Raw genomic sequence first — 24393 nt, forward strand, 5'->3', positions numbered from 1 at the left:
TAAAAAAAAAAAGAGTGTGGGGTGCATCATGCGACAGCTCACGCATATTCCAGACAAAGCGTGTCCGCTCAACAGGACCTCACGTAGAGAAATGAGACAAGACGGATACTTTTCATGGGCCAATAATTAAGGGAGACAGAAAGACTAAGATGAACTTCACTTGTCTGCAAAGGTCCCTAGCAATGAAATACTAAGGGGTGCTACAATGAACTGACTATGTTGTCCTCTTCTCCAAACTCGTGCCACTGGCTCAAGGATTGATGAAAAAGAATATATTCCACGAATGGAGGTGCCAAAGAATACGCCTGTCAATGACCCGAAAGCCATTGAACAGACTGTTCCTCCGCGCTGTGCAATGCAGGGACCAGTCTGTGGTGAACCGCCTTGTTGATCGCAGTCACCCAAACAAGGTAAGTATGAAGAAGAAAAGAAAAAGAAGAGGAAGAGGCGGGGGAGAGAGAGCTATATATACACTTTCCCGGGCGGTGGCAGAACCAAAACAGGGCGGTGGATTAAGCGAGAGTGGACCGACCAATCAGCTATCAGACCACTTGCATGGCGTTAGATGCAAACTAGACAAACATTGCATCCCGCATGGAAGCCTATCTCTTCCTGATAATTGAGGCATCCAATTTTTTCACAGTCACGTGCTCTGAAGTTTTGAGACTCGGCCAATTCGGACTCTGGATAACATATCATTTGCTATAGTTACAGCACTGTGTCTACAGCATCGCCACAATGAGAAACAGAGCTAGTAACACGTTGTCGAAAGGAGTATGTCTCTACTACTATACCTGATACCCCCCAATTTCGAAAGACTAACAAGCTGCTGTTCAGAAAATCCGTCAATCATGGAGCAAATACAACCTGTATAATTTGCAGCGATTCCGCAGCCCCCCTACCATCAATCGTACATTCTTCCAGCAAAAGTGGTCCGCTAAGGCTGCATCCCGTGCCTATCACGGCGAGCAAGTCCGTGAGGGACAATGGAAACGCATGTTCAACCATCGCATTCGCAGTGTTATCCCCATGAATGCCGCCGATTTGGCTGCCGATGACGGTTCCCTGATCTCCTCTGGTCGTGGTTCAGGACTTGGTAAGGATGGAAAGATTTACCCAGCGCGTCCTACACCTTACAGCCACATGACCTTTGCGCCCCTGGAGCGCCGGTTGGATGTGGCCATTTTCCGAGCTCTGTTTGCTAGCAGCGCCAGACAGGCGAGACAGTTTGTCATCCACGGAGCGGTTACTGTTAATGGGCAAAAGGTATGATGTGATGTAGGAAACTATCAATTCCGTGTTACTAACTCGATTTTGTGTTAGATGAAACACCCTAGCTACCTCCTTAACCCCGGTGACCTCTTCCAGGTCGATCCAGATCGCGTTTTGTACGCTACTGGTCACACTAAGAGTCCGTTCGAGCGACGTCAGGGCCGATTGATTCGGAGAAAGGCCAAGGCACAGAGGTCACAGGAAGGGGAAGCCGAGGCCGCACCAGAGGTTAAGGAGTCAAAGGAGCCCGCAAAGGAAGATACCGAGGATACTCCGAAGGAAGATACTAAAGAGACTCTTAAGGCTCTACTAGCTCAAGCCAAGGCTGTCATGTCTGCCGGCAAGGAGACACTCGCGCCCCAGCGCAAACAGGAGCTCCGCGGCTTCCAACGAGCTGTTCGCCGCGTGTTGTCTCGCTCTGAGTCCAGCGTCATCCTCGCAGACAGCCTGGAGGCCCAATTCTCCCAGCTGACCACGCTGCTCAAGGCCAAGCGGGCTGAGAAGCCAGCTAAGAAGGAGGCGAAGCCCCGCCCAGAAGATGCCTTTGCATCCGACAACGGACATACAGATATGGCTTCCGCCAAGCGAGATACAGAAGTCGAAGTCAGCGATAAGCTCTCCGAGGCCTTTGCACAGGCAACACTGGGTGAAGATGTTGATTCTTCAGAGCTCAGCGACGAAGAGTTCGAGACGCTTCAGCGGGCTCTCACTCAAATGCGCGACAACCCTCTCGACAATTCCAAGACCTACTCCACCCCCTGGCAGCCGCGTCAATACATGTCTGCATTTGCCTTCATCCCGCGCTACCTCGAGGTCAACCAGAACATTTGTGCAGCTGTGTACCTGCGCCACCCCGTGGCCCGCCCCGGTTCCGCTGAGGTTCCCACTCCCTTTGGCGAGTCCATTGCCACTCCGGCTTATGGCTGGTACCTCAGGAGACGGTGGTAGAGGATTCGATTGGCCTGTCTTTCTCTGCCTAGCCTGTCCCTTTCTCGTTTGTCACTACTACTTTACTATTTTCCCCTAAACTTCCCATATGTGTATTAGTGGGCGCTTAGATCTCCCTCATCCCTTTCTGCATATTTCTGGATCATGTTGACCATGGTGTTGGTTCCTGTTTTACTTGTCTTTGGAGCTTTTTGTGCCAGCTCCACCCCTGTACCACCATAGCCATGATGTTGTTGTAAATGGATATATTATTGATGCTGTTGTTTCACTTGGTAGATTAGCCAGTATGACCCTTCAGTAGATATGGCTGCTTTTCCCACTTATTATGGGTGGATATTATACATAACTAAAATAGCCCTTTACGTACAGCTGACTTTTAATGCTCAAATAGATATGTATTATAACCTTACACGAAGTTGTATGGACACCTTAATGTTCTAAATTCTTATAAATTGAAGCTCATTCCTATGTTGTAGTCTACAAGACCAGGGCTCTTGGCGCACGGACCTCATAGAAAACCCTCCAGGTGAAATCCATCGCAGCTTTATCTTTATCCCCACAGATCGACAAAGACATTCTGCATTGGTCTTCTACAATATTGTCATCCTATCGATGGCTGAATGCCTGGTTTGAGACAAGGAGACTATCTCCTGGATTCTACAGACCATCCAATTTATCTTGTTGGTCTCCCACAGCGGCTGCTTCTCAGCTACTGAGCAAGCTGCTGTCCCCATGACGCGCATTCACCCACACGAATACAGCCGTGCTTCATATCACCATCCTTCACAAAATCCCTTTGGTACAGTACCATCGGGCCTGCGCTCAGGTTTCAGCCCAGCTTCCCAGTCTGTGTCTGTGGTAGTGAGGAATCCACCTACGATCGATAACACATCAGAGAGCAGTGAAGAGGCACCTGGAGGAACAAACTTAACTGGGAGTGATTCACGTGAAGGAGGTATCCTAGATAGCGACCTCTATTATGCGCCGATGCCAGTGAGCGTAGCTCAAACCACCGAAGGAGATGAGTCAAGGTTGATGCCGAGATCAACCACTAACAGAGGAACGAAGCGCAGCCGCAATGCCGACGATGAGCTCGATGGTGACACTTCACGGCAACACAGACGTCTCACAACCAAAGAAGAAGTAGCACTCTTCGAGATCTGTAACCAAAACGCCGACACCTTCGGCAGCCGCAGTAATCTGTGCAAGTGGTGGATATCCATTGCCGACGAGTTCAAGCGCACTCACGATGGCCGATCATACTCATGGCACTCGGTGCGGCGCAAAGTCGAAATGGTCACGAGGCAGCGCATCAAGTTTCTTGAGGATCAGCGACAGCGGGGCTCGAACGCACCCGGCTCAATGGCGGAGGAGCTGATGAACCCGCAATGGCTCGCTGCCGTCGATGCCTGGCTTCCGACCTGGCAGCGGTGGGAAGAAGCTGAGAACCGGCGCATTGCAAAGCGGGATGAGCTTAAGAAGCGTAGACAGCCGCAGCCTTGGCGCCAAAATTCCAAAAACGGAGACCAGGATCCATGGCAGAGCCTCCCTGGATCATCTGCTACTAGCCCGACTGATGTCAACACCTCAATGATGAGTATGATGCACCCTGTCGCAAACACCGTCGATTCAACTCTCCCGGCTACCAGCCCTACACCCTCGCCCTCGATCACTGGCCCTGCACCACCCACGCATTTCCTCGAACAACCGTCCACCCCTATCTCTGCGACCACTTCACTGAAACTACCACTTGGTTTCGAGAACATGTTCTCGACCCCACAACTCACGTCACAAGTCGCACCTTTTCCCTCCATATCCACACCAGTTCCACAATCCGACGGCCGTATGGCCTCAGCCGTCCTCGAAACCCTGGGAAAACTGAACAAACATCTAGACGCCGCATCGGGGGGCGGCATAGATGTGAGTGCCGCCTCGCCCATGATCTCAGCTTTGGTGCAGGCTGCCTCGGAATCAACGCCTCTGCCTTCTCCCCGACAATCACAGCACCAGCAAGTACAGCCTGGATTGCAGCAACAGCCACAACCGCAAGCTCCGACTCAGACTCAAATTGAACAGATGAAGGAAGAGCTCCGGCAGGAGATGCGGGCCCAATTTCGAGGTGAGCTGGAGCGCGAACGTATTGCGATGGAAGAAAAGCTGGATTCCCTGCAGCGGACTCAGGACCTGATTCTTGAGATGTTGAGACAGGAGCCTGCTTGATGCAGGAGTCTTAGTTCGGTTCATCTCTATTGTGCTGTCTCACTTCTATTTTTGCTTGTACTTTTACGGTGTTTTTTGTCTTTTCTGATATGATACCCATTACCGACGAAGGACGGCGTGCCTGCATATCCTCAGTGTTGAGATTACGAAGTCTTTTGATATTCTTGAAGACATTTGCAAGACTACTTCCTAAAATTTGATGCACTTAACTTGACAAGGACCCAGCCGATGGCAATTGCTCTCTACTCTAGAACAGAAAACAAGTAAACAAACATAAGAGAAAATAGTCATCGGGCTAAATTACAGATAAATGATAGAATGACCCAGGAATTTTTTTCCGAGCCTTCACACAACGATTAAAAGCTCTTCCATGATGCACAGAAGTGCCTATAGGGCGACACAATCTAGTAGTAGAAAGTCTCATCGACGGTACGACCACGCATCCACTTGGGCTCAGAGCCACGGACGTAGATGTCCTCGAAGAGGTTGCGGGCAGTGTTATCGGGGACGGGCATCTTCTCGGCCTCGGCGACCTCGGCGTCGACGTTGGCACGAGCGGTCTTGTCGAGACCCTTGAGCTCCTCCTCGGAGGTGACGCCCCACTCGAGCATCTTCTGCTTGAGTCCAGCGATGGGGTCGTTGGTGCTGCGCATGCGCTGGATCTCCTCACGGCTACGGTAGGTGGTACCGGGGTCGGACATGGAGTGGCCACCGTAACGGTAGGTGACGTACTCTAGGACGAGGGGTCCGTTGCCGGAGATGGCGTAGTTCTTGCTGTACTGGACGGCAGCCTTGGTGGCCAAGACGTCCATGCCATTGACCTTCAGACCGGGAATGTACTGGCCACGCTTGTAGTACTCGGTGAGAGCGGAAGAGCGCGAGGCGGAGGTACCCATGCCGTACTTGTTGTCTAGAGGAATAGATTAGTATATCTGTAGTTTGTCGAGGTTTGTAAAAGACTTGGAATAAAGCACTTACTCTCACAACCGAAGAGAACGGGAAGGTTCCACAGCTTGGCCATGTTGAAGGCCTCGAAGACCTGGCCCTGGTTGGAGGCACCGTCACCGTAGAGAACGATGGAGGTGTTGGGCTGCTCGTTGTACTGCTGGGCGAAGGCCAAACCGGCACCGACGGGCACCTGGGCACCGACAATACCGTTACCACCGTAAAAGTTCTCGGCGAACATGTGCATGGAACCACCCTTGCCGTACGCGATACCCTCACGACGACCGAGAAGCTCACCAATGATGGACTTGACGGTTCCACCACGCATCATGGCGAAACCGTGGCAACGGTAAGCGGTAATAATCTTGTCCATGCGGGTGATGGCGTGCTCAATTCCGACAGCAACGGCTTCCTGTCCGGTCGACAGATGGCAGAAACCCCGGATCTTCTTCTCCTTGTACAGACGATCGGCGGCCATCTCCATACGTCTGCAAACAAGCAATCAGTAACCGGTGCAGAGACATCTGTTATGATTATCGTACCTCATAGCGACCATGTCGTAGTACATCTGCTTGAGCTCCTTCTTGGAGGTCTCGAGAGTGTACGGGGGTGGGTCGAGCTCATAGGTCTCGAAGCTCTCATCGGAAAGACGGACAGTGAAGAGCTTATCATCCTCCTGTTATAGCGCACACCAGGATCAGCAATTGAAACTCCGGAAACCTTCCGGTGAGGTTTTTCAGTTTTCCGGATAGAGCTCAACAAACCTGCGGCACCGGGCTCTCGACGTTGGAGGAAGCAGCGTCGGTGGTGACATTGCGACGGGCAATAGGGGTAAAGGCCTGACGCCTCAAAGGCGCAGTCTGACGGACCGCAGCACGGAAGAGCATTTTGTGAAGGAATTGGAGATGGTATGAAGATGATAAGCACCTTTTTCCCAACAACTCTCTTCAATTTTGCCGTCTTAGTCAGCTTCCAGATCGGGCCCGCCCGGTGAGGGAAGTCAGGCCGGTTCCGATATGAACTTCTATAAGGATACTATTTCCGCTATATTCTTTATTACTTGATTCTCCTTGGATATATTGGAAATGAACTATTTCAACTATGAATTGGTTTCTGTTATGTCCATCTGGGGCTGACTCTATTGGCGGGTTGAGATCTCCGCGATCCCAACGGTTTAGTATGCCGCTATATAACATATAACATAGCAACTTCAACCCTTTGATAGGAGGATCAAATTCACGCTTAGCTTCTTTATTACCAATAAGTCATTCAATCGGCTTGGAACAATATCAATAAAAGCCTTGTAGGGCTATCTATCAAGTCTGTGATATATTAGATATATATCGAAAGAGTAGGATACTACTATGTAATAACCTAACTTGGTAAATGGCCTTGCATTACTCGTGAGAACACAGTCTCTGGCCCGATTAGAATATGTCAAGGCCTCTGTGCTTGTTTGATGAGGCAGAAACAAGTCCGGATTCGAATATCAAAAAGTAATTGACAATCTCCTGGACTATTAAGAAGAATGGCCATCGATAACCTCAAAAGGCGAAACAGCCATCTCGACAATCCTTTTCAGCAACCCCAAAGACCTCAATAATAGGTGAATAAGACCCCGATTGGATGCTTCCTTAACCTCATTGACTTTATTGATTTTATTGACCTTCCAATAGAAGTACAGTTTGTTCTGATATCGTCCACCATCGACCCTCACTATTTAAAATGATGCTTTCTCTCTTCATCCTCTTCTTTTCTCCAACATCTCCTAATCAAGTGTGACCAAGGTATCATTGCTCCCTGCCCCTATCCAAAGAATATGAATCTAATAACCCGTCAGCGCCGATCTCGAGATGGCTGAATCCACTGAAAGCTTCCATATGGGAATTCCCGAGGGCCCTCCTACTGGCCGTGCCTCGGAGCCTCTGATTGCCTTTGTTGCTCGCGCTGCTCCGCCTCGCGTTTACGATGACCTCAACCAGCTGAAGTACTATCTTCGGCCCGCTCTGACAGAGCTCCGGGAGGCGTATGAGCGCAAGTGTGGAAGCCTGGAGAACCGGACCTACATCAACTGTCCATTGATCCATAAATCCGTCACCCCGCTGGATGAAAATTGCGATTCGTTCCTGTCCATCACCGACGTAATGATCTATGCCCGAGAGTACGATCGCGATGTCAAGCTTGTGTTGGCCCACTGGGACGCCATTACCAGCGACACTTTGAGCTTTGCCAGTGTCTTCGAAGATTTCACAGATCTCAAGGTGACTATCTGCGTCCACGGCACGCTGTCAGCTGATCACGACAGCGCGTTCCATGAGTTCGATGCCCACCGAGTCACCGCTCACTATCAGGGCTTGATCAGACTCGAAGAACAATTTGTCATTGACAATGCACTGCGTTTTGTCGTCAGACTCGAGGAAGTCCGCTCCGTTCGGATCAGAGTGGAGGAGTCGGTTGGCATTATGATGCAAGCGACTGGTCAGCCTGAGGGAGAGCTGTACGAGAATGTGCTGTGGATGCTCTGAGGGAAACCAAAAAAAACTGGGCTGGATGGAGATCTGAGGAAATCTATGTGTTCCATGCCCAAGTTTGAGGATTGAATGTATCTTAACCATCTCAGCCTATGCCTGAGCTTTGAGCCCTTGTCTTTGGGCCAATATCAAATGAACCAATTAATACTTCTCGTTCCTTCAAATGAATATTTCAAACATTAAAGGCATCCATTTTGGAACGTACTCTATGATCTACAAGCGACTTAGGGCAGATCATCAGTGGAGAGATAGAATTTTACTTTCACTTTAACTAGAGGCAGTTACAAGTTCACTTTAAAACTAAGAATTGGATGTCTTAAGATGCCATAGCAGAATTTCAATTTCTTATGCTCCTTTGCCATATATCTGACACCCTATATAGCCTTCATACTCTCGAAAGGATATGCAGTTAGTTACACAGACCAAAGATACGTTCATAATCAAATGAATGACCAAGTTCCAGCCCCATGGTTATATCTAACAGTCGAACTCAATCTTGCACTGAGAGCTGACACCAGCGGAAATACCGTAGGCGTTGCCGTCCTTGGAAGGAGGAAGACCATCGATATGGGTCTGGGTGGCGTAAGCACCGTGGCACTCGCTAAAAAGTAAGTTAGAGAGTCATAATTCTGTATTTAATAGAATAAATTTTCATACGTGAAGTGGTTGAGGTTGCAGGTTGCAGCCCAGGCAAAGGTGTCTTCGAGACCATCACCCTCAATCTTCATGAGGTCGGTGCAAGGAGTTTCGCACTTCATGCATTGCTTGGCCTCGCCGATCTTCTGATCGCCACGGTAGAGGTAGACTCCCATGTCACCAACCATTCCACCGCGGATGGTGGTCTGGTGCTGCCAGCCCACGGCAGAGCACTTGGCTGCGAAAGCAGTCGGGAGGCAGGAGGCGAAGAGCAAAGCGGTGGTAGCGAACTTGAACATGGTGAAATGTAAAGGTTGGCAGAGGAAGATTGAATTGGAATGGAGATTGATGGAGTTTAGAGAGAGGATGGTTCTCCCTTTATATACCTTTTAGAGGGTCATATTGAAAGCATGCGGTCTATAAATTCGAAGTTCTCTATTAACAGTTGTTCCTGTGACGTATATCATGTAGATCATTTTATATACAAAGTCGAACGAACATACCACTAATATCAAGAGTGTTTCCCCCACAGTGGGGTATATCATATATATCGTTGTATACCAAGCCAAACCACTACTCTATACGATTAAGATCGGACTGCCAAGATCGGGGGGCTGTCAATCGGGGGCCGCCAAGCCGGGGGCTGCCAAGCTGGGGCCGACACTATGAGACAAGATGGGAAGGGCTGCCGAGTTATAGGGGATAACGGTTCTGTTGTTGTATGTTATGCAGTGCCTAAAATATTGAAGTCCTATATTGTAACCCAATGTGGGGTGTATGCAAGTCTTAGGGCTACTAAAACAGCCCCCTTGTAGATAAACTCGGAGAGAGAAAAGAAAGCGGTTAGAGTGCAATGTAGTTGCATCTAATTTATATATAAAAGAATTATACGGACTTCTCCGTAGACTTGGCAGTGTCATATCAAATTCCTATTTCGGGAACATTTTGTTACTCCGTAACATTATACAGTTGCCCCAGGGGATTCATGGGATAGCTGTGTTCAATCACTACATACGGACATTCATAAATCATCGAGAAATAGACCGATTTCCAGGAATGTAAAACACTTGGCGTAATCTTGCACGCTCAAGCACAATTTCCTAGTCACGAGGTAACATTGAGCAGATCGAAGGATTCGACAGTGGCAATATATTGTGAAGTCAGTATGTCCACGGGGATATATTAGTGGTTCTTGCTCAAGTCATACGGACATGACCGAAAGGTAGTTAGAGATATACTACGGGTTTGAGTAGATAAATATCATTCACTACGAACTTTCGTACCTGTTAGAGCCTGAACGAGACCGAACTCTCTCAAGCACCCAGGACAGAGATGTGAAGTTAGGATCAAGTAATAGAAGTTGTATAGAGGGAAGATAGGTGGCGAATGGTAGAACGTCCGTGTACGATGAACAATATAGGCAAATAAGAGTGTAAGAAAACATTAGTCAGAATAGCCAGGTACTTGATACTATTTACAGTCTACGGTTTCTACAAGCCTACAAGAAATCAACTGGAGAATACTCCTTGATTTTAAAATACATACATTCTTCCCAAATCAAGAACCTCCCCACGACCATGGCATCGCGAGAGATCCTTGATCAAGGTACATGCAATCTCAAGTATATCCAATCTGGAAGGAAAGCGTGAGCCTCCTAACGACCATGGCATCGCAAGAGACTCACAAACCAACCAAATCCAGTTCAAAGTATTCTAAAAACCAAGAGCCCCCCTACGACTATGGCATCGCGAGAGACCCTTGATCAAGGATATATAGTTTTCCTCCATCCCATCTGGAAAGCTAGGACCCTCAACGATCATGGCCTCGCGAGAGCCCAAGCCAACCAGATCAGTACATGAAAATTTCCTCACATCCATATCCATGTCAAACCCAAATATATTCAACAAAATGCCAAACATGAAAAATGTGCCAGCACAGATGATATCAAATGGCAAGTCCCCCCATTCGAGCCGTGGGATGAGAAAAATGTATGATGCTGATGATGTTGATATCTTCATCCGACGGGGCCATGGGAAAACCCGGCCCTTTTTGGGTTCTCGGTAAAAACCATGACCAGGACTGCAAATCTAAATACAGGTCCCTTTGTTTCCTCCTTGGCACATGTGCTTTTTTGCACAATGTGCCCATTTGAATCCCTTTTCCTCCACCGGGCTTCTTCCCGGTCTTAATCTGGTCCTCCCTGTTGACAGGCAACCTGTGCACCGGTGCACCGTCAACACCAGGACCAGATTTGTGTGTCTCTCGATGGAGACTTTGGTGCCCTACTCTAGGTGGGTACGCGTCTTAGACGGTTCGTACCCGATTGGATGAACCTAGAGGTCTTGGGGCGGGTATATGTCGGTGGATGGCCTAACTCTGGGTGGATTTGGGGACCCAGAGGTCTTGGGCAGATCCAGGTGCCGGTTGATAGTGGCCCTACTCTGGGTGGGTTGTCCGTCATAGACAGTTCATACCATTGAAGAGACCCAGAGGTCTTGGGGCGGGAGTCCATGTCGGTGGATGGCCCTACTCTGGGACCAGGTGGATTGGGGGACCCAGAGGTCTTGAGGCAGATCCAGATGTCGGTCAATAGTGGCCCTACTCTGGGTTATTTGAGGAACCCAGAGGTTTTGGGGCAGGAGTCCAGCTGCCGATTGATAGTGGCCCTACTCTGGGTGGGTCGTAACCGTCCCAGACGGATCGTACCCATTGATGAACCCAGAGGTCTTGGGGCTGGTGGTGCTCGACGTGGACATGTAACGACAGATTGATGATGCTCAGTGTGGACATGTAATGATCGACTGATGATGATCGGACATGCGGACATGTGTTGGACCCAGTTGTAACGGCAGACGACAGATGACCGATTGATGTGGGCATGCTCCTTTTTTTTGTGAGACGACTAGAGAGGGTTGGCGAGGCCGCTGTCTAGTGGAGCTCAGGTTGGAATGTAGCCATAGTTGGGGTCCAACTCTTTTGCCATGTCCAGCATGCTCTCAGCCTGTTATGATGTTAGAAAAAGTAATTACACTCAGGATTTCCTTGCAACTTCGGAGAACTGATGATCTTGGGATGGACATCTGGAGGGTGGAAAGTTGGGGGACGGAAAACACGGCGCTGGAAGGTAGGATTAAAAGCAGAGGAATGAAAATCAGGATGATGAAAGACAGGTTGATGGAACGCAGCGGGGTTGAATTGGAAATGGGAAGGACTAACCATTTGCTTGATTGCAAACGCACCCATAGTGAAGGCTTCGATCCTCTGTAAAGATGTTAGTGCATGTTGTAGGCTTTTTGCTGCCTCCCAGATATCACTCACTGGATCTAGAAGCGGTGGTGCGTCTGGCATCTCGATGTCCCTCTGAATTCAATGTTAGCAACTGATATCTTACAAAATGGATGGAGGGATCAACTTACTGGTTCGTCGGATGGCGCGTCCGCCATCTCGACGTCGATGTTGGGATTTGGCACAGGCACAGGCATTGATCGGGTGGCAGACAAATGGCGTGGGTTGGCACGAGAGTAGTTGGGTTTGAAGTTCTTCCCCTTGTAATTGGGGTTGAAGTTCTTGCCTTTGTATTTTCCCACGCCAGTGCCATTGGCATTTCCAGTGTGAGTGTTATTGAACTGGTTGCCATTGCGATTGCCAGTATTGTTGTTGCGGGCGTTGTTCCAGTGGCCATTGACATTGCCATTGACAGTGTTATTGGCACTGCCAGTGACATTGCCGTTGTGATTGTTCCACTGGTTGCCATTGCCATTGCCATTTCGGTTGTTCCTCCATTGCTTTCCATTCCCTTTTCCATAGTTGTTGTTGGCATTCCGATTGGGATTGCCATTGTAGTTTGAACGCCCATTGCCCTGGTGAGACCTGGGCCCAGTGGGCACAAAGCCATTGGAGTAATGCATCTCAGAGTTCCTTATACCAAAGCTTTGATGGGCGTTTGGACTACCACAGCCTGTTTCTCCGGAATAGTTTCGTGCAAGCCTGGTCATTTGACTGAACTTCCAAAAGCCGGATTTCAACTTGTTGAATGCCAACGGTTGTCTCTGTTCTTGGCTTGTTTTTTTCCCTTTGGCTGGGCTTTATCTTCTCAATCCGTTTTTTTTTTTTTTTTTTTTTAGGAAGGAGGAATATGCGCCTTCAGCTGGGATACGTCACCTCAAGAGGCCGAAGTACACTCCAAGTCCGACAGTTAAAGACAGCTCCCTGACCCCGACAACTTGCGACAGAGTTGACTGGGCGATTTGAAAGTGGAATGTGACTTTTTGATGAGATGAGACGGTTGGCTTTGATATGAGAATGACCCCAGGGTGAGGTGAAGAAGGAAAGAAAAACACGACTCGACAGTGAGCAGAGGGGGGTTTATAACTCCAAGCTGGAGGTGCTACTAAGCCAATCTAGGAAGTGTACTGAGTTTAGAGAATGTATATTGGATTCCTTGGATTTATTTAAAGGTAAAAGTAAGGGCAAATTGATATTTTATACTGAGATTCCATGATATATGGAGGGATGAGCCGGTATATATCGAGCCTAAAGGAGAGTCGGATGTCGGACTGAGAAGTAAAAGCAAACAATAAGACCATTGTTCGCCATAAAGGGAGACGGACAAAGAAACTTCTACTCTCTGACTTTGGACCATTTAAAGAGAAGTCTTTGGACATTTCCATCCGAAGCTCAACATGGAATCGGGACTATGGCTGGACTTGATGCAGAAGGCAGATGGATGTAGAACCAAATATATTTGATTGTTAATACCATTTCTCGTCTCTGGGACCCAAGCAGAGTGAAAAGCTTCAAAGTATCTTGTGATTTATATTGAGCTGGTTCATCTTGCTATCGGAGAATAATGGAATAATAACTGTGTCGGAGTACTCAATTGAGGATGTTGACACCATTCTCTATCGGGGTATCATGGGTGATCAAGTCAAAGACAAAGAATCCAAATGTTATTTCACTAGAACAAAGAACTTTAAATCCTTCTTCTTTTTTTTGTGAAGATAATGACTTTCTTCTATACAAAGACGTTACATGTAGTTCAATATGCCCTAATGCGGAAGCGGAACACAAATGTCATCATGACCGAAAACCCCAGAAAAGAACCTCGGATGTATCAATTAGATCAATTAGCTAAGCCATATATATGAGACGGAGAAGAGATATATGGTTGATTCATTAAAAGAGAGGAAAAGAGGAGCTACTGGAAATGACAAACGGGGTCAGATGATCACATATTTCTTAGGGCTCTTCAAAGTTGCCTTCTTTGCTATATCTGTAGAGATGAAATCGAAACTCGTACATATGAGAATTCACATTGAGTACCGTGCTCTATTTAATATGAAGTCAACACCCTGAGATGATTCACCAGTCAACTACCGGTGTGAATAAAGTCCATCTGAGCGTGTCTTGCAGGCGGTTGGTATCACCAGTGCCATTAGTGTTGACATTATGCTGCAACTCCAATGGTTTAAGAGAACTAGAAATCCCTCTAAACCTCGAAAGTGCAGGCTACTATACGGCATTAGCCATCTACATTCATCCATAAACCGAATACACCATAGTTCGACTAACCTTCCAATCTGCTCTGGCTTACATCAACCAACCTTACTTTGCTGAGAAACGCCAGAAGAGGCTATAGAGGTGACTGTAATATCTCCATCGAATACCTCCCTGATAGGGATCAACAAGGCATAAATAGGAAGTGTCACTGAGTAATTGTTATCGCTAAGAAGAGTTTCAGTAACAACTATAGAAGCTCTCAATGCAAGCATCCTTGCCTCTTCCCCGTGGGTTTCAAATAAGTCCGATGGAAGTAAAAATGAAATCAAGTAACGGACCAGCATCACTCATGATCTCCTTCAAAAGCCTTCCTTTTTAAGGCGATTTGCGTTGCTTCTTCTTTGTAGAATCCGCCTCCTTCTCCATCAAATCACCATGTCTCTTATGCGCATTTGCCACTATAAGCCGTTTCTTCCGAGGCCTGGCTGCAATAGATGAATCACCTTCATTCGATGCGAGACTGTCGCGCTTGCGCTTATCCGGTTTGGAGTTCTCTCTCTTCAAACGTTGCTCCTCCTTGATTTTCAATCGTCGCTGTACTTCCGCGGAAATATCCTCCGTTTCATGTGACGAAGTGAATTCTCCATCTGGCTCGGTTGTCGGCTGGAATGGAGAGTCGCGGTGTCGTTTGGGGGCTCGCATTTCGTCCGTAGGTCCACGGACTGTGTCGTGGTCTCGGGAGACTCTACGTCGTTTCTTGCGAGTATTGGCCTCTGTGTCAGTGGACTGTGTGGTGTTGGTGGAGGTTGAGGGTGTGGGCTTTTCTGAGGTCATGTCAATTCCTGCTTTTGGTAAAAAGGTGGGGTAGGTGTCCGGGGTAGGATCTTGGAACATACTGCTCATCTAAAGAAGAAACCGTCAGTTATATGAAGAAAAAGAAGATTGAACAGAATACTCACTGTAAGTTTTCTAGCCACCTTCAGCTGGTTCATCGCCTGTACGGTTTTGTTCATCATTGACGAGACCGTCTGGGTGACCTCTGGAGCAACCTGCTCCTTCACCAGGTTCAGCATTTTGAGGTGAGAGCAGAGGAAGGCTTCATGACGGGAGAAGATCTAGTAAGAAGAAGCCGATCAGTTACAGTTCATATTCCTCAAAACGTCCATATTTCTTTCAGTTCGCGCTTTGCGCAACACGTACCTCCGACCAAGAGAGTGGTTTGTCATTTTCATTGGAATTGGCCTTTGGATTGGGCATTGGACTGGTCGGGACATCGTCCCCTTCATCCTCTACCGTAGGATTCATGGTGGGCTTAGACATGTGGAAGTGGTGAAATTGAAGATCGGCAGCTTCTCCACGCCAAGACTTCGGCTTTGCAGATGACGCGCCTCCGGGCTTTAACTACACGACAGAGAAGACGTTGACTTGGTTAACTTGATTAACTTGATTTACTTGGGGATTTGTTTAATCTGATTCATTTCAGCCCAATGCTATATTGTCCTTATTGTTTATTTGTTACATATTGTACTGTCCTTATTGTCTATATTTCCAGTCTATAGGGATCTTGCAACTCTAAGGACCAAAAGAAACCAATAATGGACAAGCCACTTGAAGGCCTCACTTATTATTTCAATCTTGTACATTATTTTCAAGTAACGCCATCCATGCCCGAGACCTAGCCTAACCGTACCACCAAAAAAATCATCCAAACAAATAAGTCATACAAGGGAGAACGCTCTCTTCTTACCAAGCACCAGCGTCAAAGTCGAATCGAGATAGATCTTTCTGAGAATCTTCCACATCTTTCTTGGCTTTCATGCGCATGTAGAAGATCGGACAATCACGGGATGAGCAGATGACCTCACAGTGAAGACTACCCTGGCATCGCTGACACTGAGTCCACAGGCGCCCGAATCGAACCTCTAGATCGGAGACCTTGGTCAGGGTCTTGGTGTAAAGTTCACCGAGGCGGGGGCGGCAGTTCGCGCAGACGGCGCCTTCCATCTCGTCCTTGCTAGAAAGGGGCTTCTTGCATCCCATGCAGGTCTGGGTTTTCTTGGCGAACTTCATCAGTCCACCCAAGTTTGACGCTGCTTTGGTGATAGACCGTGTGTGCTCGCCAGTGAGCAACTGGCCTGCCTTCTTCTCACCCAAGATGGGTTCGAAGATACGGTTCAGTGGGTTTGTAAGCTGATTATCGAGGTAGTATTTGGTATCAATGGGAATGTTGTTTTCTAGAACGAAGATGGGATCTTCTGCTCGTTCGTATCCCTTGGAATCACTGGAACCCTTGATCATGACGTAGGCCACACGATCACCAAGTGTTGGCGCAGAACCTGCGTCACGCTTGTGCATGCGCTCAGCAAGTTCGACGTGTGCCTGTTTGCCTGCATAGTCCTCTTTACGTTTCGACAGCGCTTTTGTGATGACTAGTTTCGACATATCGATTTTGTTCTGGAGAAGATCCGAAATGGTGGCTTTGACGTAGCTAGACATTATGTTAGTTTATTGATGGCTTGGTTCGAGGGTTATCGCGACATACTCTTGCGCACCATCAAGGTCTCGGTCAATCAGAATCTTGTTCAACACGGTTTCAATAACATTTTGAACCATCAGGCAGTTATCACGTCGGACGGTCTCAATACCCTTCGTGTCCATCTTGTCAGGTTTGTCGGGGTTTGTCCAGTACAGTCCAGCATATCGCTTCTTGTTGATCAAAAGATAAGGGAAATAGACTTTCTCGAATTCAAGCTTGATAGGCGCAATGAACTTAGAAGAAACAAAGTCGGCTGCTTCTTGGCCAAGCTTCATGGCATCTGCCAATTCGGTGACGCCGAATTTGACCATAACGGAATCGGTATCACCGTAGATGACTTCCGCATCATGAGAGTAACCGTTGGCGATGGTGTAGCGTGCTTCTACCTCTTGCTTCGTCTTCTCAATCATCTGACGGCCGTAACTAGTCGTACTACTGGCAATTGGAAGACAAGGCAGTTTACCCACTGTGGCACCTGTCAGACCATAAACACTGTTTGCGCTGACTTTCAGAGCGAGCTGACGACCATTCAGCACGGCCTTTTTGAAAGGATCGGTCTCAGTAGCCAACTCCTTCTTCGCGCGCTTTCTTGCCCCCAACAGCTCTTCGAGAATCTGGGACAAAAGGCCTTTGCGAACTTTGGTTGTGCAAAACATGTCTCCGTTTGGAGTGACAATGTAATCCTCGTCTTTTTTGAGGTTCAGTTTCTCAACGCTGTTCTTATTGAGCAAGGTCGTGTAGCAGAGGTTGTGTGCTTGAATAATTGAGGGGTATAGTGATGCGAAATCGAGGGTTGCAACGGGCACACCATAGTATCCTCGCTTCGGCTCGATGACAGTGGCACCTTCGTAATCTTGCTCATCCTGGGACTTGGAATTTGGAATAACCAGTTGCTGCTCTCGGGCTTTCCGGAACAGTTGACTGATGAATTTGACCTGTTGTCCTCGAGACAAGAGGAAATTAAACGGTACACCCGTGACTCTTGCCATTTCCGTGTAGTTGACCAGGCACATCAATTTGTCCATTAATCGTTGTGGCAAATATGCATCTTTCAGACAGTACACAGCCAGTCGTCGTCTCGAATCGGGGGTACCGTTGAACAGCTCAGTAATCATTGTGTGGTGAACGTCTTCTTTTTGCTCCTTCAAAAACTCGTAGGATACAGAATTAAGGGTGTAACTTCTCAACTGGTGGTCTCTTTGGACCAATTGGAGAAGATCAAGTTGAATTCTGCCGTTTGTATTCGTCGCTTTCGTGTCTCGGTTGCCCATTTGCTTGCTCGAAAAGTTTGCATCCTTGGCCTCTGTCTTGCAACCCTTCAGTCTGGTCCAATAGGGGAACCCAGTGCATTTCAAATGCTTTGCGCGGTCGAGTAGGTACGGGAAATCGAAGTTGGCAATGTTGTATCCGATGATAACATCGGGATCCACCTTTTCCACGAAATCGCGCCAGGCGTCGAGCATCTTCTCTTCCTTTTGGAATTCAAGGATTTGGGTATTGACGATAAGACTGCAAGTATCGAGGACAAAGACGTTTCTGATGAATGGTTTTGTTTCTCCGTATCGAGTAACAACGTTGGCGATCTGGATGACGGGGTCCACATTAGGCTCCGGGAAGATACCTTTCCGTCCGGCACACTCGATATCGAAAGAGAGGATGCGAAGGGGTGCCATTTTAGCCCATTCTCCATTTGGTGGATGAGCTACCATGTGGCGGTAGTCGACACAGGCTTCGATTTGACAGTTGGACAATCGTTGATTCTGCGCAAGAAGACGATATTTCCCAGCCATTGCTTCAACCCAGGCCATTCCAGCCAGTCCAGTGTCGATCATAAAACGCAAAAGGTATTGAATACTATCAAATGTGAGGATTCCATCTGCGCCGCTCCACATGCCCTTGTAGTTCATGCTTCCACTGCCAGCCTCTAGCGCACTTCGCAATCGAGCGGCCAATTTTGGTTCAGTAACCGTAATCTTGATATAGTAACTCTTTTGGTTTCCTTGAAATCCGTAGATATTTTCGCGCATTGTGAGCTGTACAGACGAGATTGCAGGGAAGCTCTGGCCCAGCTTTTGCTCGAGGAAATGTTTGTAAGGATCGCAATCCGCTTTGGTGAAGCTGACAGGAGCAGCAATGTAAAGGTAATGTTCAAAGCCGGTGACATGAAGGCAAACTGATTGACCAGCCTGTGAATATGATTAGATACGAAAATCCAGCGAGTTGCAAATATATTTACCTCGGTGACACCGAAAAGCCGAATGGCAGGCTTTCCCATCAGGATTGCTTCCTCCGCGTCAATCTGCTGGAAACAGATGTTTTCTTTGGTCTCATCGAAATCACCAAGCGGGGGGCGCTCCCATTGCTGGTCCTTCTCCGAGTTGTTCTCCTTCAAGTCACCGATATCCTGCGTCAACTTCTCCAGTACCTCCTCCTCGAATTGACTTTTCTGTGGTTGAGTGGAGCCAATCTTTCGCCGGGCGATCTGTGAGGATGGTGTAAATTGCACAGATGGTTCATTGTCGAGCTTCCGCTTTTTAAGAGCACTAGCAGGTTTCAAGATACCGTTGGAATTATTAGCCGCATCGCCCAGCACCCGCTTCTGGGGAGGGATGGTAGCTTCAGGCATGGCGACAACTGAAAGACCGAGGGGTACCAAGTCACGGTCAATTTTTGTGGCAAAGAGATGGGGTGAGAGGGGAGTTCGTAAATTCGAGATTGTGTTGAGCGGGCAACTCCTAGTGAAAGTCGCGCTGTCGCGCCTTCAACCCGTGGACGTGACGTTTACGCGTGGGAGTCACGTGTGATAAGATAAGCTAAATTGAATAAAAAGTTTGGAGTGATCTGATTGGTTGAAATCCCAACAGGTCAAGTATACACATATTTAGCTCTAGATATCTTTATTTTCTATTAAATTCGCATATGAAGAACCAAAATTATGTTATCTTTCTATTTTATATAGAGAGCTACATTGAGGAGGTAGGTGTGGTACATCTAAGCCGTTGACCTCGAGTTGGTTTGGAAACGGATGACTCGCCTTTCAGGGCTTGGCACCAACTCCAAGTCAATCGTAAATCGAGTCTTTGTCTACTTTCTTCACTTCTATTTGCCAATTCCCCTGTGCGGTCTCAAACTCGACTCAACACACCTTCGATAATTCTGCCAAGAGCTGCATGTCCCCCGCGCCCTTCCAGAGACATTCCTAGTAGAACCCGATGGAAGCTCGAGTCATCGCCCCGCTAAGATCCTATGACATGTTTACATCTTTTTGATCTCAAGGCCAACGTGTCATGACCGTATAAGGGACAACTGACGCCTGTTTATTTCGGTTCTTCTTTCAGTTTTACGTCGTTGTCTTGATAAAAGAGCTTCTATTTTTACTGCGGGGCAACATTCAGCCCAACTGTTCAAAGGGCACGATTCATACCGACTTTATGGGCCCTTTGCTTTCTTTCTTTCCCTTCCATTTCTTCTTTCCTTGAAGTAATTTGTACACTTCGTTCCTCGTCAATGGCGCCAGCACATTGCTGATTCAATTCTTCATTGCGTGTGCTGTTTGAATGAAAAGTGTTACCAACATGTCGATGTTCCGATCAGCAGCAGACATATCATCCGACTCGGATCCCGACTCCGACTCAGAAGAAACCCAAACTCAGGAATCTGGGCCATCGACTCCTCGAAAAGCTGCAGATAATGAATCCCGCAGCCCGAGGAAGGACAAGACCAAGCAAGTTCCAAAAGACTCGGGTTCCACAGATCCAGACTCTTCGATCTCCTTCGACGATAGATCAGCATTACCGCAGGATCTAGTTGGTGTAAATGTTGATCAACATGCAAACGTGATGACAGCTGCTCTCTTGGAATTTTATTGTCAAAGTCGAGCAGCAGACATTCTTAATGCACAACGTGGCTCAAAGAAGAAATCATTCAGTCGACACAGCCCCGAGGCTCAGTATCTTGGCAAGAAACTATACAAATTCAAATCACAGTTTCTGTCATCTCATGGAATCTTGGCCGATGGTATTGACAGAGAGGAAATGGGGCCAAGTAGGCAGAGTTATCGGGATAACCTTGACTTGCTTGGTATATCTGCCCTCGAAGAGATGAATTTGCAAGAACCACATGCGCGGTCTCCTGCAATTGGCGCCGGTGAGGATCTTGCATTAATAAAAAACACTGCGATAAAGAAGCCCAGCGTTGAAGACGTGGAGACTCCTGCTCTGTTCCGGCGGAACACTGAACCAAATTCATCGTTCAGGAAACAGCTTCCTCCTACTAATAACATTGATTTCCTTCCAGCCTTTCCCCGGGCTACAATGAACATCCCCAACCCCTCAATTCCATTATTTGGTAGTTCACCTGTAGGGGTTCCGCTTTTCCATTCTCCCACAACCCCAGCATATAATCAGCTGTCAAGATATTCCGTTGAATTTCAGGAGCTCAAGATATTGGGCCGCGGATCCTTCGGCGAAGTATACCATGTCACCAACCACATCGACGGGCAAGATTACGCGGTCAAGAAAATCCCACTCAGCCAAAGGCGACTTGAACAGCTGCAATTCGGAGGCCAAAATCAGCTTGAGGCTATTATGAAGGAAATTCGAACACTTGCCCGCCTTGAACATACGAATATTGTTCGGTACTACGGGGCATGGGTTGAGCAGGCCCATCACTCGCACCCGCCTTCGGCCGAATACCATCCTTCTCACACAGCATGTGATGAGTCGCAAAACAGCGCGTCTGCTCCGGGCACCCCGAACGAGTCAAGCATGGGAATAGTCTTTGGATATTCTGAAAATTCAGATCACGAGTCTCAGTCAAGCTCTCTGCCTGAAGATCACGGTTTCACTGAGAGCATCCAACGCTGGGGGAGCCACGCGACTAACTCGTCTCGTCGGTCAAAGAAAAGTTCCCAAAAGGGATTGGACGAAGAAGATGATGACATCGAATCTATTCCTCGTACCTTCGGCGAGAATACTTCTGTTGACCAAACATCCACTTTCGGAGATACCGATGACATCTTTACTGATGGTTTGAGCCAAGACCAGTCTAAACTTCAAGTTCAACCCCGTTCTCGGCCTGGCCAGCAACCCCCTGCGGTCATTCTTCACATCCAAATGTCCCTCCATCCTATTTCGCTCGGCGCGTATCTGAACCCCCAAGCCACTCCGAAGTATGATGGGTGTACACTCCCTAGACGCCATTGCTTCCACCTCTTGCCCTCTCTAAAGCTTATAACGGACATTGTTTCGGGTGTTGAGTACCTCCACTCGAAGGGAATCGTGCATCGTGACTTGAAGCCTGCAAATATCTTCTTGTGTGCACCAGAAAACAGCACAGCAGACATATGCACTGCATGCAGCTCTGGCGAATCTTCCCCCGTGCACTTCTGTCGTCCTCGTATCGGCGACTTTGGTCTTGTGGCAGACATCTCCCACATCAACGATGCCTCACAGGGCACTATGACACCATTCCGAGAGGGACCAAATATACAGCGGGTAGTTGGGACCGAGTTCTATCGTCCTCCAGCCAACCTATCTGCGCCTCCAAGTGACCCGAGCTCACCAGTGGATTACTTTGAGGAATATAAGGTTGACGAAAAGCTGGATGTTTATGCCCTTGGCGTCATTCTCTTTGAGACTGTCTATCGTTTAAACACAAAGATGGAAAGACAATTCGTGTTGAATGACCTGACTCGCGGATCAGGCCAGGATCCGTCCGAGCGCACCATTTTCCCTGCAGACTTCGCCGCCAAGGTCGATTATGGCTCAGTCGTGCTGGACAACGGAATCTCAGTCGCAGATTCGCTCATGGCATGTATCAAAGCAATGTTGGAACCCAAATCGCAGCAGCGGTGGAACTGCCAGGAGGTCAAGGAGCATTTGCGGGCGTTGAAGAAAGCCGTTCGACGATACGAGGAAACACAGGGAAACAAGGACAAGGACCAATGAGCTTGGATTCTAATACACATATACCCATAATAATGATAGAAATGCATAACTCCCCTCAATAAAGCAAGTGAAGATATCTCCTTATAGGCTCTCTAAAAGCATCGAGAGGTTTTCTTTTCCATAGTGACGGCAATTGGTCAACCTCGGTCTACATAGCTCTCCCCACGATCACAGGCGACCGAGCTTGCTCTTCCCCGCAAAAACCACCTTTGAGATTTGAATCAAATACAGCCATATTCCATATTCCAATATTATTACCTAGTTATCTACATTGTATTCATCTTCCCGTAACAGCAAATACTTCATCATGGCCGATACCCTCCGCCCAGCAACAGCCCCATACAGCGAGCCTCTTCTCCCACAACTAGACATCCGCAATCCATACTATACAGACCTGCATCATAATCTGCGTGCTACAGTGCGCGAATACATCGACACGTACATCTCCCCCTACGCCGCAGAGTGGGAAGAAGCAGGACAAGTCCCCGAAGCCGTACGCAAGCGCCATTGCAGACTTGGCTACAGTATTGTCCATCCCCTCACGAACGAGGAGGACTCGGCCGGTCTCTCTCTGCCTGGAAATGTACCGCGTGAGAAGTGGGATACGTGGTGTTCGCTGATTGTATCGGATGAGATCACGCGCGCTGGATATGTCGGTGTTAGTTGGGGACTTGGTGGTGGTAATGCGATTGGATGTCCGCCTATTGCGCGCTTTGGAAGTGCTGAGCAGAGGAAAAAGTGGCTTCCTGGTGTTGCCAGGGGAGATATTAGGTTTTGTTTGGGAATTACCGAGCCGGATGGTATGTGAATTGTTACTTTTTGTGGAAGTATAAGGAAATGGATTGTTAACGTGGTTTCACAGCCGGCTCTGATGTTGCTAATATCAAGACTACGGCTCAGCGGGACGGGGACCATTACATTGTGAATGGGGCGAAGAAATGGATTACCAATGGTATCTGGGCTGACTATTGCACTGCTGCTGTCAGGACTGGTGGCCCTGGAAGGTCTGGTATCAGCTTGCTTGTTATTCCCTTGGCTACTGCCGGGGTGACTCGCAGACGTATGCATAACTCGGGCGTGAATGCCAGTGGTGAGTGGTTCTTTTCAACATGAAGACATCAATTAACACAACTATAGGTTCGACCTTCATCGAGTTTGAAGAAGTGCGCGTCCCTATCGACAACCTGCTCGGGGAAGAGAACAAAGGATTCCCTCTTATTATGTCGAGTGAGTTGCCAAACCAGGGGCTTTTACAGGCTTCTAATCTTTTCAGACTTTAACCCAGAACGCCTTGCCCTTGCCTGTGCATCCCTGCGACTCGCCCGAGTCTGTGCCGAAGATGCCTACAACTACGCCGTCCAACGCGAGACCTTCGGATCACCATTGATTGCAAAGCAGGCAATCCAGTCCAAGATCTTCAAATTTGGTCTGATGATCGAGCCAGCCTATGCGTTCATGGAACAGCTTGTGAATATCCTTGAACTTACCAAAGACCGTCCTTTTGACGACGTCAACATTGGTGGCATGACTGCCTTACTGAAAGTCATGTCGACTAGGGCTCTGGAGAAGAGCGTCCGAGAAGCACAGCAGATTATGGGGGGTGCGGGCTACAACAAGGCTGGTAAAGGTGCTAGAATCGAGCAGATTAGTCGTGATGCTCGGGTTCATGTAGTCGGCGGCGGAAGTGAGGAGATTATGGCGGGATTGGCGCTGAGGGAGGAGACAAAGGCAATTCGCACTCGACGAAAGGCGCTTGAGAAGAGACAGTCTAAAGTATGAGAGAAGAGTGGGTTCTTGTTGAAATAAAGGAACTGGGTTATGAGTATACTATGTTGTATGAAATCAATGCTTTAAGGAA

General features: G+C 48.1%; 10 protein-coding genes across 10 annotated transcripts; 5 read left to right on the forward strand and 5 right to left on the reverse strand.

The window, feature by feature from the left end:
• Positions 1-738: 738 nt before the first annotated feature.
• Positions 739-2220, forward strand: PGRI_079340 (mitochondrial 37S ribosomal protein uS4m; the record flags this gene model as incomplete). The annotated part of the gene is made up of 3 exons (XM_040795648.1): positions 739-774; positions 838-1266; positions 1324-2220. 3 exons carry the CDS (start codon positions 739-741, stop codon positions 2218-2220), a joined length of 1362 nt encoding a protein of 453 aa, XP_040651213.1.
• A 732-nt stretch (positions 2221-2952) lies between these two features.
• PGRI_079350 (uncharacterized protein) lies at positions 2953-4440 on the forward strand (the record flags this gene model as incomplete). Its single annotated transcript, XM_040795649.1, has 1 exon — positions 2953-4440. The coding sequence occupies one exon, from the start codon at positions 2953-2955 to the stop codon at positions 4438-4440; it is 1488 nt and encodes a 495-aa protein (XP_040651214.1).
• A 404-nt stretch (positions 4441-4844) lies between these two features.
• On the reverse strand, positions 4845-6272 carry PGRI_079360 (pyruvate dehydrogenase (acetyl-transferring) subunit E1 alpha; the record flags this gene model as incomplete). The annotated part of the gene is made up of 4 exons (XM_040795650.1): positions 4845-5350; positions 5419-5873; positions 5928-6061; positions 6150-6272. The coding sequence occupies 4 exons, from the start codon at positions 6270-6272 to the stop codon at positions 4845-4847; spliced, it is 1218 nt and encodes a 405-aa protein (XP_040651215.1).
• Positions 6273-7238: 966 nt separating this feature from the next.
• On the forward strand, positions 7239-7910 carry PGRI_079370 (uncharacterized protein; the record flags this gene model as incomplete). The annotated part of the gene is made up of 1 exon (XM_040795651.1): positions 7239-7910. The coding sequence occupies one exon, from the start codon at positions 7239-7241 to the stop codon at positions 7908-7910; it is 672 nt and encodes a 223-aa protein (XP_040651216.1).
• Positions 7911-8393: 483 nt separating this feature from the next.
• Positions 8394-8851, reverse strand: PGRI_079380 (uncharacterized protein; the record flags this gene model as incomplete). Its single annotated transcript, XM_040795652.1, has 2 exons — positions 8394-8517; positions 8574-8851. The coding sequence occupies 2 exons, from the start codon at positions 8849-8851 to the stop codon at positions 8394-8396; spliced, it is 402 nt and encodes a 133-aa protein (XP_040651217.1).
• Positions 8852-11490: 2639 nt separating this feature from the next.
• On the reverse strand, positions 11491-12547 carry PGRI_079390 (uncharacterized protein; the record flags this gene model as incomplete). Its single annotated transcript, XM_040795653.1, has 4 exons — positions 11491-11553; positions 11769-11813; positions 11871-11912; positions 11969-12547. 4 exons carry the CDS (start codon positions 12545-12547, stop codon positions 11491-11493), a joined length of 729 nt encoding a protein of 242 aa, XP_040651218.1.
• A 1879-nt stretch (positions 12548-14426) lies between these two features.
• On the reverse strand, positions 14427-15371 carry PGRI_079400 (uncharacterized protein; the record flags this gene model as incomplete). Its single annotated transcript, XM_040795654.1, has 3 exons — positions 14427-14954; positions 15011-15166; positions 15252-15371. 3 exons carry the CDS (start codon positions 15369-15371, stop codon positions 14427-14429), a joined length of 804 nt encoding a protein of 267 aa, XP_040651219.1.
• A 423-nt stretch (positions 15372-15794) lies between these two features.
• Positions 15795-19213, reverse strand: PGRI_079410 (DNA-directed DNA polymerase delta POL3; the record flags this gene model as incomplete). Its single annotated transcript, XM_040795655.1, has 3 exons — positions 15795-16539; positions 16594-18773; positions 18824-19213. The coding sequence occupies 3 exons, from the start codon at positions 19211-19213 to the stop codon at positions 15795-15797; spliced, it is 3315 nt and encodes a 1104-aa protein (XP_040651220.1).
• A 931-nt stretch (positions 19214-20144) lies between these two features.
• On the forward strand, positions 20145-22535 carry PGRI_079420 (putative protein kinase; the record flags this gene model as incomplete). Its single annotated transcript, XM_040795656.1, has 1 exon — positions 20145-22535. The coding sequence occupies one exon, from the start codon at positions 20145-20147 to the stop codon at positions 22533-22535; it is 2391 nt and encodes a 796-aa protein (XP_040651221.1).
• A 307-nt stretch (positions 22536-22842) lies between these two features.
• On the forward strand, positions 22843-24314 carry PGRI_079430 (acyl-CoA dehydrogenase family protein; the record flags this gene model as incomplete). Its single annotated transcript, XM_040795657.1, has 4 exons — positions 22843-23335; positions 23398-23625; positions 23673-23762; positions 23809-24314. The coding sequence occupies 4 exons, from the start codon at positions 22843-22845 to the stop codon at positions 24312-24314; spliced, it is 1317 nt and encodes a 438-aa protein (XP_040651222.1).
• Positions 24315-24393: the final 79 nt, after the last annotated feature.

This window comes from Penicillium griseofulvum (genome assembly GCF_001561935.1).
Source record: "Penicillium griseofulvum strain PG3 chromosome Unknown contig_77, whole genome shotgun sequence".
NCBI lineage: Eukaryota > Fungi > Ascomycota > Eurotiomycetes > Eurotiales > Aspergillaceae > Penicillium > Penicillium griseofulvum.